We start from the raw sequence: 15,348 nt of genomic DNA, 5'->3' as shown, positions 1-15,348 counted from the left end.
CTAAATAAATTATGGTGAAATTGGCTTATTCTCTCATTCAGTTGCTAATAGTAACAATAATACTAATTGTCATGCAATTCCAGTATCCACTGAGGCACCTATTGAAAAAATACAAGTCACAATTCAAGCAGGAGACCAAGCTCCTACAAAAATGGTACGTCTAGTTACATTTGAAGATCCAGAGGCACAAGCATCTTCCAGAAAAGAAGCAATTAACAAAGTGAAGAAAATCCTTGCTGACACCAATGATCAGGTACTCCTGCGAAATTCCACTTCTGAATTTGTGGGAGACACTACACAAAGCTTATTTTTATTCCTTCTACTAAGTAGCTTCCTTTGTTTAGATATTATGCCAAAGTGGAAAATAAAGACAGACTTTTGGATACACAAGTCTTTCGGCAGGTCTTTTGTTTGCATTCATCCTTTCTCCAAGTGAAAGACATTAGAAGGAGCAGGTTGGTTTTGCATGCTTTTCTGAAAATCTCTTGTAAGAGATAAAATAGCTGTTGTGTGGCCAAAAAGTAGTCTGTTATTTACAGCTACTGCAACTGCAGCAAAATGCTCTGACACTAACTACACAACCTGCCCTGAGACAGTGATAGCTACAGTATTGTCATTACTGACACCAGTTACGTGTCATTGTGAGGCCAACAACTGCTGCACACACTCCTTATCACAAAAGTGTTCGGTGTGTTCTCCTTATGTGTGGGTTTAACACATTATTATGAAATTGCCTTTGAATTATTGTGATGTGTTGCAAAGATGTTATCAAGCATACACCTTGTATTCTAAGGCAGCAGAGATTCAGAGATGTCTGCATCTGATTTCACTTATGCCGTTCTGCAGGAACACAAAAAAATAATTTTTTTCCAATGTTACCCTTGACTAGGGGACAAGAAAATACAGGAGCTCATCATCCAGTGCCAGCAGCGCCAGTGGAAGTGCCGAAAGTACAACGAGCAGCCCCTCCAGCAGCGACTCTGATGACAGAGCATCACAGGCAGGCACCCAGATAAATCTGAAAACAGGGCAGTTCAAAGCCAAAGGAAAGAAGTTCTACCCATTTGGGGGCAGTAGCAGCAGCAGCAGCAAAAGCAGCAGTAGTGATAGCAGTAGCAGCGATAGTAGTAGCAGCAAGAGCAGCAGTGGTAGCAGTAAGAGTAGTAGTAGTAAGAGCAGCAGCAGTAGTAGTAGTAGTAGTAAGAGCAGCAGCAGCAGTAGTAGTGAGAACAGTAGTAGTAGTAGCAGTAAGAGCAGCAGTAGTAGCAGCAAGAAGAGCAGTAGTAGTAGTAAGAGTAGTAGTAGCAGTAGCAAGAGCAGCAGTAGTAGCAGCAAGAGCAGCAGCAGTAGCAGCAAGAAGAGCAGTAGTAGTAGTAAGAGTAGTAGTAGCAGTAGCAAGAGCAGCAGTAGTAGCAGCAAGAGCAGCAGTAGTAGCAGCAAGAAGAGCAGTAGTAGTAGTAAGAGTAGTAGTAGCAGTAGCAAGAGCAGCAGTAGCAGTAGCAAAAGCAGTAGTAGTAAGAGCAGCAGCAGCAAGGAGAGCAGCAGCAGTAGGAGCAGCAGAAGCAGTGGTATCAGCAGCCGGAGCAGCAGAAGCAGCAGCAGCAAAGGCAGTACTGGAGGCAGCACAGGTAGCAGCAGCAGTAGCAAAGCATCTGGTATAAAGCATAAGGCTAAGAAGCAGTCCAAGACCACATCATTTCCACTTGCCAGTGCTGCTGAAGGAGAGAGAAGTGTCCGTGAGCAGAAGGCTAAAACACAGAGTAGCAGCAGCAGCAGCAGCAGCAGCGAGAGCACTGGTGCTTCCCATTGGCGCAGCAAGTCTGACCAAGGAGCTGAGACAAAACGTGTCAAGTCCCAAGTTCACAGAGGCGGTAGTCACACTTCCACAGAATGGGTAAAATGTCTAATACTTTGACTTCTGCTAGGAGGTGATCTTGACTGACCTGTAGGTAATTACTTCTTTTTGATTTTTGTAGGAATATCACCTTCCAAAAGTATACAGTCTCCGCTTCAAGTCTGCTCACGTCCATTGGGTAGGTGCCTAATTCAAGTGCACATTGCCATGGTAGCTGCAGCTGATGTGATCAAACCTGTTACTGAAGGGCTTTATTTGGGCCATTTCCCCTGACCATTCCATAACCCCCAATAACAATATTTATGATGAATAAAAAAAGCAGATTTATTACTAATATGCTATTACATGACATCCTTTTGGTGTTGCAGCACTTGCAATTCTCAAATTTGGGTCAGGACACACAAATGCAGCCAAAACTAGGTTAACAAAGACCATGGGGGAATGATAAAACAGTGGGACTTTCCAATGGGAATAGTTATGTTCACAGTTCTTAGGCAGCCATGGCAAAATAGATTTTTTCAGAAATCAGGTTCAGTACACATTCTGGCACAGAGGTTTTTTAGCATATATTAGAAGGGTGATAATGGAGAGACTTTTGTAGGTGTTACCTGTACAGCTATTATATACCTTGCATGTGAAAAAGGAAGATGATTTATCGTGTTATTCATAAAATTGTATTATCTTTTTCTTTCTGGACATGGATGTATTTGACCACTTATGAAATGCCACTTTTCATTTTCCCTAGCATTAGACCCGAACACTGTGATGTTGCTCTTTGCAATCAGTATCTATGCAGTCTTTTTTTCAGCAGAGATGTCAAGGTGGATACAAGGCACATTCCAACACATTCCAACCCAACAAAATTCATGTCTATACATGGAAATAAAAATAACACTCTAGATATGTCCAAGTCCGTTACCTATAAAGGGAGGCTGGTAACCTATTATTAACTATTTTTATTTCATAGCATCCAGATCATAAAGGATCAAGCAGTTCATCATCATCTTCTTCTGAGCTGGGAAGCAGCCACAGAAACAGCAGCAGCAGTAGCAGTGACAGCAGCAGTAGCAGTGACAGCAGCAGCAGCAGCAGCCACCACCACCATGGAGAAAATTCTGCCCACAACTCCAGGAGGAGCAAAAGAGTCAGCATCCACCATCACAGCCATGGCTCCAGCCTGACACGTGAGGTACAACTGTGTGGGGTACCCAGAGCAGCCAGGCTGGCTGCTGAGCTGGAGATGTAGATGAGGTAGCACTAACCAGGTGTTAGGCTCAGGAGGGACACTAAAATTAAAGTCTGTAAATTGAAAGCCAAAGTTCATTGAGATATTTCCCCCCGTAAAAAATCTCTTTTTTTTTTTCAAATCCCCTTGTGTTCGGGTTTGTCTGTTTCCTTTCCTCCATTTCTGAAGGTATTTGCAGTATGTGAAAACCTGGGTTTGGAAATTATACATGTTGAAGGGAATGTAGCTGTGAGTTAAAGAGAAAATAATTTTCTTTTTCCTGTGAAAGCCCAGAATACAAAATCAGTACCTTTAGGTAAAAATCAGGAAGAAATAATAAGTCTGCCTAATTATTTTTAAATGTAGACTGGAGTTCATGAGTGCATGCAGAGTATAACTAAAATCAGACTTTCCGTGGACATTACTGATTGGTAAATGTGAAGGCCCATTAAGCACAGATTGCTTTTACCTTTATTATGCACACAGTATTCTATAATTGTACTGCATAAAGGTATCTACATAATAATAGAACAAATAGCTCTGCAAATGCAGGCAATGTCATGGGAAATTCTGCTACTAAGAAGGATTTCAAAATATTTGATTGGCTTGAAGAAACTGTAGTATAGTAAAATAAGTTGTGAATGTGTATATTACTCTGAGTGTCTCTAGCACACATTGTAGGCAATTACTTGAAACACTACCATAATGAACAAAACCTTGCTATATGCATACAGATAGCTTGAAAGCATCTTGGATCCCTCATCAAAATAATCCCGTCTTTGAATAAGTAAGTTTCCAACCAAGTTCATCTTTAACTATTGTGGATATAGAAATGTGTACTGCAAACTGAAGTGATGAAGGACAAGGGCTGCTGCCTGCTATCAGTGCACATTAACTGGACTGCAGGCTCTCTGGTGAACATACAGGAATCCTTAAACACAGATGGTCGGGGGCTCTTTTTCAGCGCAACTTCCTGGGAGACGTAATTCCACCTGGCATCACGATTGTGGCACAGGCAGTGAGGAGTGACAGCAGAAATCAAGGTTATCAAGCCACAGCATATGTTCGTTCTGATGCTGCCAAAGTTGATGTGCAACTAGTTGTGGTTCAGCTGGCTGAAACCAATTGGAAAGCATGTGCTGATGCTGTGATACTGCCTCTGAAAGCACAGGTAAGTGCCTAGGCAGCTTTGCACAGAGGGACATCCACAAAGCCCAGAGCAGGCACAGAGAATCTGCTGATTAAGAGTATTAAACAGGAAAGGCATACTTGTTTTTAAATGTTTCATAAAGTTGGGGAAGTTTCAGAAAATATTTCACCATTAAAACAGAAAATAGTAAAAAAAAAAAACTCACTTCAAACTCTGGCAAAAAAATATTGATTTTCAAGATAAATCACAATATAACCAGTAGAAGTATTAAAAAAATGAAAAATTGAATTCTTCATCACTATTTATTATCTGTTCTACTATGAGTTTTCTTGTCTGGGAATCTCCCTGTTTTTCTGTATGTAATTTATTGACCTCACGTTTAGCTCAGTTGTTTAGAGCAGGGTGTGGATAACACTAAGGAGACTGGATTTGATCCCTGTATGGGCCATTCACTCAGGAGCTGAACTCTTTCTGGATGGAGTTGGATGATCCTTCTCGGTCCCTTCCAAGTCAGACTGTTCTGTGATTTCAAAAGACTCATAACTCAAACATATTTACATTTTATTTCCTAGGATTTATATGAAAAGATGGAAAAAGCAAAGCTGGGTAGCAGGTTGATGCCAAAGAGAGGATCATAAATGAAGGAAAAGGTCCTTACTTTTTTTGCATAGCCCTGTGCTGTGCTTCCCATGAGTTTTTTAGAGCAAGAGATGTTTGTGCAACAATTTATAAATCTCTGCTTTTTGCAGCTGCAATTAACAAATTTAGCATGATATTCACTATTGAAGAAAGTGGGGTGGGTTCAAATCAGGAGGTCTTGGGGAAGGCAAAGACAAATTATAATGCAGTCCTCTTCTAGGAGAAAATACATATTGATTAAGTTACATCTAAGGAAATCTCAACATGTTTCAGTGACTGCTTTGAGACAGTGACATGTGTATGTAGTTTTTCACAGAACAGAAAACTTTTTTCCTACTATGCCTCAGCTTTTGCATGAACAAGTCAAAATTTCTCTGTGAGTCTGTTTAAAGATTGGAAATATGAAAGATCAATGCACAAATTGGTGAAAGAAAATTTTGCATTTTGAAATGGTCAAGGTTCATTCTGGGATTCTTTTCTGGGAACTTTGGGTGACTGTTTCCCTGTTTACAAAGGCCAGACTGAGATGGGGCAAGGAGTGCCAGGATTACAGGATAGAAGCAGTGACTACCACAGGACAACTGGCAAGGAAGCCAGCTGCACAGCTGAAGGTGCAATGGGGAAAGCTTCCATCCTGGATAAAAAAGACAAGCACAGAGTATGTAATTCATTATTTCCTAAATTTTTATTTGACTTTTTTACCCTACTTGGCTTTTGAAAAACACTGAAAGAATGGATGAAATTTTTCAACCCAAACATACTTGTCTGGGCGGTGCTTGGATGGTAACCACAAGTTCAGTGGTACACAAGTATTTTATGAATGTGTTCTACTTTTTCCATATGTTTCATATTAAATGATAGCCTCCAAATATTTTAAAAGTATGCTTGATTTCGTTTTCCATATTTTAAAAGTATGCTTGATTTCATTTTCCATATTAAATAATTCTCTATTTCAGTTCAAAATGCCTTTTTGTTTTAAAATATTCTTCTGTTCAGTCTCAAAAATAACCATTTTAAATAGGCAAAATAAAACCAGTGTGTTTCTTCTTGATAAAATCAACCATTTAATTTGACCCAAAGTAATAATTCCTCAACTTTTCAGTTCTTCCATTTTTTCCTGAGTTTTTGGATCTGCCAGTAGTCCTCATCATCCCATGTGTGCTTTTGTTCCTGCACCTGAGTTTGTCACATCTTGTTTATCTCTAGATTCATGCAATACATTCCTGGTGCAGCACTTGTGTTGGGCTTCTCAGAAGTACATCAGAGAAATCCATCTCATGAATTTATAGTAAGAGCAGCTGCAACATCTCCACGAACAATTGATACAGTAATTAAAGCTCCTGAGGTACACTAAATTTTTATTTTCATTTTCCTTACATTGAATGACTTTCAACTTAGAATATTTTGACACTTAACATAAAGAAACAAAAATCAAAACATTCCCTTTTAGAGAATCTGCTATATACCTGACTATATGAGGTGGGTGTTCAAATACATACAACAGGTCCCCTGATTTTGGGCTGCTTTGGCCCAGTGCAGAGTAAGTTGAAAATCAGGCTCTGTAGTCCAATACTTTATTTGCATTCTGAGAACAGCAGTGAGGCCAAATTGTCTCAAGTGTGACTGCTCTGCACTCACACCTTTATGCATTTTAACCCAGTTTGACTAGCTCTTGAACGAGGCTCTCAGATGGAGGGGGCCTTGAGAGCACTTTGCACTCTGCTGCAGCCACAAACAGCTCCTGTGCGTGTTGGCACTGCAGTCCCACATCTGCAGTAACCATGCTTGATGTGACTGGTCTGAGCAAGCCACAAATGCAACTCTGCCATAACCAAACTGGAGCAGTTAGTCACCCTCTCACAGGAGCCTGCACAGGCCTGGTCTGCAGAGTCCCACTAATTAATTGGTCCTTGTCCACCAAATTCCTATGCACCTCTTTGAGTAATTTCCCCTATGGATCTCTGGCAAATTAATAACATCTAGCTATTCATACACAGAACCTTGTGTGTCTCTAATCCACCACAGTGCTTCAGTACTGCAGGATCTTTAATATGTTATCATGAGAAAGTCAGTGCATTAGGCATTTATTTGATTCTCTTGGCAAATAAAATTTGTAGCTACAGTGGAGGATCTTACCCTAATGCTGAACACGCCAGTTCTCAACCCTTAATAGATGAGATTCATTTTTCCAAACACATCCATCATCTCAGTTACTCAACTTGTTAGCTTATTATTTAATAAGTCACTCAAATATCACTTAAACTCATCTCTATCAGCTACTTTTCTATGTTCTTAAAAATTTCTCAAAAAGTCAAGTATGACTAGAAGAGATGATGATGATTTCTCACAAAAGCTGAAGGTTAGGGTACATTCTGACGAGACTAACACAACTGCAATTGTAGAAATGCATCTTCAAAGGTTGTTTTTTTTTCCAAGATAAGACTGGGGTTTTTTTGCAGTCATATCTTGAGCATATGGTTCAATTTATCTTAATGTATTTTCATTTCTGCTTTTTCAGGTAACACTTTATTGTCAGGGATTCCGATTGCCATTCACTCTGCCCTTAGGCCCATCTCCAGCTTACGAGACTCGAGATATCACTGCCTGGAATTTATTGCCTGCAATAGCTTCACAAATAGCACAAGAAGATCAATGTAAATGTTACTTATATGTTTGTCTCATGAATAAGCAATGTGTGTAGATCATACACTGCCATGGCTGGGCCTTGCCTTTCCTTCTAATGGTCTTACAGGGAAGCATAGCATGCATCTGTAGCCCTGCTTCAAGCAGCTCTTTCCCTCACAGAGAAGCAGTTTTTTTGGCAGATGAATGAAGAGGCTTCAAAGTGCTGTAAACATTCAGAGTTTGGGAATCATTCATGTCTTCAAGGACTAGAGGTTGTCTTTTGCCCATCCTGAGAAGGTGCCAGCTCTGCATTGAGAGGCATCAGGTGATGGGCACAGAAGAGTCCACATATTTTCTGTGCAGTTTATTTTATTCAAAAAGGAGCCACATAAGTTTCTCCTGGTTGGTGTCTAGCACTTCGGTGGGAAATGGGGAGTTTGTATCACAGTTTGTTATGGCATCCAGTTTCTCCAGAATTTTGTACATTTTATTCCCTGTTAGCTTGAGTTTTGTGTTTGGCACGTAATCAAAATCAATACTGGTATAATCTACAGCAGGTAGCTATTTTGTAGTGTTCTCATGTCCTTATAGACTCCGGCCTCTGCCAAGGAGGTGAAGATTTCTTCATGTTTGCTGGGTAGTTCAATCTCATAGAGGTGTCTTTCAGTACTTCACAGCAACACTGACAGTGGTCACATCTGCCACTTCTTTATGGTTTTGTCTTGCAGCCACGTGTGAAATCAGGGAGAGAGATTTCAAAACATTTGATCGTGTGAGCCTTTCATGTTCTTTCAATAAAAGCTGCAACCTGGTGGTGGCTCAAGACTGTACGGAATACCCAAAGTTCATCATTTCTACAAGAAAGGTTGATCCTCAATCCTTCTCAAGAGAGGTTCACATAAATACAACATCAGCGTAAGTGTGATTTTTACTGAGGCTTAGAAATTAGGTACAAAGTTTCTCAGGGAGTCACTCTAGGAGTAAGAGATATCGAGTTTCTAGCTGAAACTGGTTCTCAGTAAGACATATGGGAAAGAAAGAATTTCTAGAAGGAATCCTTGTCTGAGGCTCTATGGTGTAGTTGCTCTTGTCTTGAATTCCACAGCCACCAATATCTGATAACTTGCTCACTAAGTGCCCATGTTTTCTTTTCTTTAAAGGTTAACTATTAAAGCGCACAGTCTCAATGAATTTTGCACTTTGGAAAGAAAACTGCTTGTTCAGTCATTCAAATTCAGATAGTCACAAATATCTATACTTTTCATATTTAACCACGAATTTATTCTCTTTTATTTTTGCTTTTTCTTAAGGAACATCACAATCTGTCCTGCCTCAAATTCGTCTCTCCTTGTGGCATACAATGAAGAACGAGTTCTATCACACAGTGGAGGTTCTGAGTATGCAAAAGGTAAGCTGTGATACCCAGTTTTCCAGGACTGACCTGGGAGCTAAATATCAAGATTTTATAAATTTCACAGAAAAATCTCAGTGTAAAGAAAACAAAAGTAGAATTAATTCAAACAGAAAACTAAGGACTACTTTCTTAACTTTTGTAGTGACTTATGTTCATGTTTCCTATAGTATATATGCTCTTACTTCTACTCCTCCAGCATAAATGACAGGTGAATAAAGCCCTTTCTTATCATATACCCAGCTTGGTGATTGTTCAGAAAAAAAGTTCATGTTGTAGTCACAGGGAGATGCTTTAGTTCAGACATTTAGCTGGAGCACCACCACTGTCATTATCATTTCAAAATTTAGCATACTAGCTACAGAAGTCAGTTCCCACTATAGGTAACAGCAGTAGAATATTTTTGAAAATATATTATTTCTTCTATTTTTGTTTTTCCTCTCCACTTAAATATACATATTTAACTGTAGCAGCAAAATGATCATTGTGAAGGAAAATGCATTGTGGTGAGTTTTGTGTTACACAGTTTCTCCATTAATTTAAGATGATCACTGTATGATTCACCATCTTTTTACAGGCAATGTTAAAATTTATAAAAATGGAAAAACAGTTACTGTGGAAGTTCCAGAACTCGGACTGAAGAAGGTGACTTTTGATGGTGTAAATCTTAAGGTACTGCACTTACTTTCAAGGTTACTGCTTTCTTTCTGCCTAGCGCCTTGCCAGTGTGACAGACCAACACTTCAGCATTCACAACAAAGCTGCTCTACTTTGCAGGTTACAGCGGCTTCGTGGATGAGAGGAAAGACCTGCGGAGTTTGTGGTAACAATGACAGAGAAAAGGAAAATGAGCTGCTCATGCCAAACCATAGGCTGGCACACAGCTGTTCTGCGTTTGTTCATTCATGGGTACTGCTAGAAGAAACCTGCTCTGGTGGTGAGTGGATCTGGAAAAACTCTATGCTTGGATAGATTATGATTTCACTTTTCCTCTGCCAGGAGCTAGAAAATAATTTTTTTAAAGCAGTAAATACCTTTTACTTAGAAATTTCAATAGCTATATGTATCCATTTTAACTTTATTAATCACTGACTGTTTAAAACACTGCTTGTGAATATAGAGAATATATAGTCCAGCAAAAGTCTTTGTCTCATGTGCAATTCAATGTTAAATAATTGGTTTTTATTTCTTACGCTGAGTAGCTTTTTTTCTTGAGAAGCAAAATCAACCTTAATCTTGCTCCTACAGGAAAAAAAAAGTGTGATTTTCACCATTGTATCAAAACAGTTTCAGCTGTTGTCTTGTCTGCAGACTTAATTTCACCACACAAGGTGAAGACTATGAATACAGTGTCAGATCTTACACTCATGTAAATTTCCAATGTGCAAAAAAATTCATTATTGTTCTGCACCATGTGAGGGTGCAATCTCAGGAAAATATTTAGAACTACTCCTACAGTAAAGACCTTCATCTCACACGCAGCTGGAAAAACAATGTTAGATTCCCAAAATATCAATACAGTTTTGTTTGGTAGGTCTCCATTTACCTTGGACCTGAAATAATTTTATTGAAGTTAATGGCTGCTTTCTCCTTGACTTCAGTGGCAGCAGAATTATTCTTATCTGTATGTCAGGAAACAGAGTCGTAGCTGGGATCCTGTTAAGTTACATTATACCTTTCTAGTGAGATAATTGCAGCATTATAAAAATCATCCAATACAAAAATTATCCTTGTTGTTATTAAATAAATGCTGCCCTACGGTTGACATTTTTCCTAATGCAATGAAGTAGCCATTGTGCTTGCAGTATCTATTCTTAATAGCTTTCAGACATGAGAGGTTATTTTCTGTGTATTATGTAGTTCTAAAAAACTGAGTATACATGATTCCATTTGGGTTCTATTGTGCAATTAGATTTTAAAAATAGCTCCCCTTCCAGACTCTTTCCCCAACTTATTATTGTCCTATCTTGATAACCTCGCTACTGTGAAAATGGTTTGTCAGATACCTGTGTTTTAATAAAAGCTGAAGAGAAAATATGGACCTTTATTATTGCAAGGATTGATTGGGATTTATTTCCACAATTTTAACTACCTTTCCTTTTCCTCTCAGGGTGCAAGCTGCAGCGCAGTTATGTGAAGCTGAATCGAAACCCTACTATTGATGGTGAGGAATCCACCTGCTACTCTGTTGACCCAGTACTGAAATGTATGAAAGACTGTACTCCAAAAGAAAAGGCTTCAGTAAAGGTTGGCTTCCACTGCTTCCCAAAAGGTACAGTGTTTTTCTCCCTCTGTGTGTCACGTACTGCTGGAGCTGTCAGAGCACTTGAAAGAACAAAACACAGCACAGCCATGCACAGACCTGTATTGCTCCGGCTCCTCTCTGAGCTGCTGTTTTTAATCCCATTAGTATTTGCTATAACTGCTGACAGTGCTGGCCAGCTAAAAGCTAGGTTAGGTGATGGCAGGTAGCATCATCTGAGAAAAACATTTGAGGAGGTAAAAGGGGCAGCAGCGATCAATAAAATCACAAAATAAAATTTGTCATGTCTTCAGGATCTCCATAAAGTTGAGATAAGCAACACTGAGTTCTTTTATGTACATTACAGCCTGCAATTTTGTGTAGACCAGGGCAGGCAAGGCAATTGAAAGTCAGTCAGGTAGTGTGACATGAGTGCTGTAGTTAGACTGCCATGCTATGCCACTGTGCAATACATCAGCAAAACCACACTGCTGGAAGTTTCTCTAGATTGTTCCAGAAAATGGTTTGGCTTTTAAGGTATTTTATACACACATGCTCATGCTCCAGATTAAAAAAAAAAAACCACAATCCTTTTTCTCATTTCATTTATACCAGGATAAAAGGCACTGTCTAATACAGTTTCACACTGATGTTATGTAATCATGAAAGGAGAATCCAACCTGGAACCCACAGATATTTCTGGAGCATTCTTTCCTAGGTCTTTTAATTAATTACCTATATAGCTTACAGGGAACCCTAACATTAGGAAGTATCTATCGAAGTGGTTTGTTCTCTCTTAACCATTGCTGGCCAAATCCATGGTTAGCTGAGATAATCCAGTGTAGTGTCACTGGAGCCAATGCACCCCTGTGTTGAGTAGGGCTGGAAAGGACAGGGTATTTTATGTCTGAATTTAAACATCTGTGTAGAACTTTGCACTTCGCTTGTGTTATTAGCATCTGCAATGTGCTGAATCAGCCCAGAAAAGCTGAGAGGATCTCTCTCTGCGATAGTCAAATATCTGCAACAACCTATGCAACAAGTAGCACAGAGAGAGTGTTAATAGTTTTGGTGGCTCCCTGAGATGAGAATGGATGCATTCTTTCATAAACAGAAAAACCCACCCTCTACAAAAATCCTTCCAAAATCTTGTTATATCCATGTTTCTCAGATTTCTATTGTGTATATCTCTGAAGTGTCATAACCCCAGGCCACTCACTGCCTTAGAATATTAGGCTATAATAAAGCTGTCTCGTTCTCTCACAAAGCAGTTTGAGAAAAGAGGAAAATCAGGAAAAAAAAATTATGTTAGTTGTTGCAGCTAGTGCTGCTTGCAGAGCAACTGCAGGCTTCTCTTGTTCATTTACTGAAGCAGAGACTGGGGAGTCTCTGCTTGCAATACTTCTAATCAAGACCTTGTTTATTTATTTATTTGTTTGTTTGTATGCTTATTTATTTGTCCTGAAGAGGAAGCAGAAAATGAGGAGGAGAGGGAGGAGGAAGAAAAATATTCCATTCATCATTCTTTAACTTGCTAAATTGATTGCTTTTTCTTAGGCTAAAGATCAATAGGAATACAAGGCCAGCACTTAAAAACTATTCTTTTTCTTTCTTTATCTAATGCCTTGGAGAAGCAGTAGAAGCAGTAGAAATCTTCATCTTTCTCAGTCTAGGAACACGCATGCACAGGACAAAGAACTTATCTCCACTATTTATATGAGAATTCAGACATGATAACTTGCTGTTTCAAAATTCAAGGACCCCATCACAGCCAAGGACCCCACTTGCAGTGGAGCAAGGATTAAATGAAGTACAAGAATGCAGAATTTCTCCTGTTGCCCTCAAATCAGCAAGACTGTGGCCTTAGGAACTTCACTGAGGCAGGCATCACTCCAAGCTTAAATCCACATATTGGTTTATATTTCAAACATGCCACAAGGGGATCAGTTACATGGGGATCAGTTACTCACCCACAATCCAGTTTGCAAGGAAACCATTTCCTACATGGATAAGAATGTGCTCAGACCCACAGTGGGCCAAGAGTAAGAGACATAAAGTATATAAAAAAACCCAGAATTCAGACATTTTACAGCATTTCTCATTTCGCAGCATGGAAATATAATATACATTTTTAAAAGCATCTCCAGCATCTTTCTGGGAAATATTTATTATCCAGTTTATTATGCAAAACCTGTGCTTAATGTTGGACAGTAATTTAGCCATGGGGAGTGTTAACCTTTCAGAAGATAAGTGACTGATGCAACCTGAACTCATACATCAGTGTCCATATTTCCCTGTGATGAGGGATGGCATGTTATAAATGTACTGTCCAACTAAGGAATAAAACAAATGGAAGTAAAATTATGAAAGCTTTATGCATTCTTATTATACAAACTTAATCTAAATGGAGATCCTAATATTCTTCCAATGCAATGATAAACCTCCAACTAGCTAGGAATATTTATTGGGAGGATGAATATCATTATTCCATTTAGATTATTTCAGCATTAAGGAATATGGCTTATTCAAGCTGCTGTTGATAAAGCAGTGTGGTAAGGTTAATACTGCAACTGAGAATGCTCTGCCAGATTTCACAGTATATGGGAAACTTTAATTAGAAGTTTATGAACCTCTGAAAATTCTCCAAAGGGCTTACCCTTCAGAAATGAACTTCGACAAATAGTCAGCAGAAATACCCAGTGATATGCAGCACTAACAGAAGAGATTGCTGATGTGGATTGGTACATGGTGGTCTTACACTGACAGGGGCTACCTCCAGCACTTTCACAGCCTCCTTTTGTCTTTGTACTTTGTGAAATGTAATTCATTTTGGTTTTAGGGAAGTATTACAGTAATTATATCATGGGTGAAAATCCTGTTCCAAGTCAATGAGTCGGTTAGATGTCAGTCGTGAGGGCAGGATTTCATTCTCTACTTGATGAGGGAGTTGACAGCCATCAAAACAGTATTTCTTTGAAATGTGTTAATTTGCTTGATGTTAGTTAACAATGGCTTCACTCTTCTGACAGAAACTGCTGTAAGCCTGTTGGAATGGCAGAAAAGCAGCGATAAGAAATCTGCATCTGAGGATGTTGTGGAGTCTGTGGATGCTGACATTGATTGTACCTGCACTGGCAGCTGTAGTTAAGCTAAACGTTTTGGCATTGTGCTACAGACATACTACACAAATAATTGAATAGCTGGACAGATAAGAAGGGAACATAATAGCTGTAGTAAAATATTAAGAAAGGTGCTTGAAGAAAGTAAGTCTACTGCAAAGTCAAATGCATTATGTACAGTCTGCACTGCTTAATAAATATGTTCATTAAATAAGTATTCATGTGGTCTCTCTTTATTTTTGCCTATCAACAAAACAATCAGGCCAACTATAATATTATACAGAAATTCTGCTCCCTTTTATCTGAGATATAATTACAGCAGTCCGCTCTTAAAATTATGTTCACTAGGTGATGAAAGGAAAACATGATTATGACTACTGCTAACATTCCATTGTGCAGAGAATTTCATATTTAGCATACTAAAGACACAGTAAGCATTTGTTTTCTTTTATGTTTTCTGGTAAAGAGCAACGTCTGTTCCTGGAACCGTTCTGCAAAAAAATATATTTTATTCCCAGCAAGACCATTAGCCTTAGTACATTCTACAAAAGAATGAATTGGACTGCTAGACTCCCACTGTAGCTTTCCAGAGAGCTATAGTGTGTGACACAGTCCCCATTTTCATTTAAATTTCAATGGATGTGCTGTTGCTTCATGAACTAACTAAAAGTGTGAATAGAAGTTTTTTTTGCTTTACCATCTCCTATTGTATATTTATGAAAATGATGGCTTCAAAAACTTCAGGGAACAATAACACATCAAGTAGCATTCCAAATACTCCAAAAAGCAATATATAGAAAGATATGTAAGATCAATAGCATCATAAAGCGAAAATAAAATACAAGCAGGACAGTCAGACTGTGTTTAACCAGTGAAGAGTCAATCTGCTAGCTTTCACTGTGCAGAAAGGTAATTCCCTCCCACCCCAGGGGACCAGGAATAGGAGGCACCTTCAAACCCCCAAGCAATGGCACAATATCTCTTCACCCTGTGTCACAAATCAGCTGTGCACTGAACCATGCCATGTTTTCCACAGCAGTCAATAGCAGCCAGCACTCTCTTCCAAGAGAAGCCTTAGCGTG

General features: G+C 39.1%; 1 protein-coding gene across 1 annotated transcript in view; it reads left to right on the top strand.

The window, feature by feature from the left end:
• Positions 1-14,295, top strand: part of LOC115906287 (vitellogenin-1-like) — a 42,948-nt gene extending 28,653 nt beyond the window's left edge. Inside the window, exons 22-36 of the mRNA XM_030953394.1 lie at positions 84-253; positions 890-1,310; positions 1,629-1,894; positions 1,977-2,033; positions 2,823-3,044; positions 4,045-4,251; positions 5,385-5,527; positions 6,076-6,214; positions 7,388-7,523; positions 8,223-8,409; positions 8,805-8,902; positions 9,483-9,577; positions 9,683-9,842; positions 11,016-11,177; positions 14,177-14,295. Of these exons, the coding sequence (XP_030809254.1) occupies positions 84-253; positions 890-1,310; positions 1,629-1,894; positions 1,977-2,033; positions 2,823-3,044; positions 4,045-4,251; positions 5,385-5,527; positions 6,076-6,214; positions 7,388-7,523; positions 8,223-8,409; positions 8,805-8,902; positions 9,483-9,577; positions 9,683-9,842; positions 11,016-11,177; positions 14,177-14,295 (2,582 nt within the window). The remainder of the gene's footprint in view (positions 1-83; positions 254-889; positions 1,311-1,628; positions 1,895-1,976; positions 2,034-2,822; positions 3,045-4,044; positions 4,252-5,384; positions 5,528-6,075; positions 6,215-7,387; positions 7,524-8,222; positions 8,410-8,804; positions 8,903-9,482; positions 9,578-9,682; positions 9,843-11,015; positions 11,178-14,176) is intronic.
• The last annotated feature ends 1,053 nt before the right edge of the window (positions 14,296-15,348 follow it).

Source organism: Camarhynchus parvulus, chromosome 8, assembly GCF_901933205.1.
Source record: "Camarhynchus parvulus chromosome 8, STF_HiC, whole genome shotgun sequence".
Lineage (NCBI taxonomy): Eukaryota > Metazoa > Chordata > Aves > Passeriformes > Thraupidae > Camarhynchus > Camarhynchus parvulus.
This window is presented reverse-complemented; position numbering and strand designations above follow the sequence as displayed.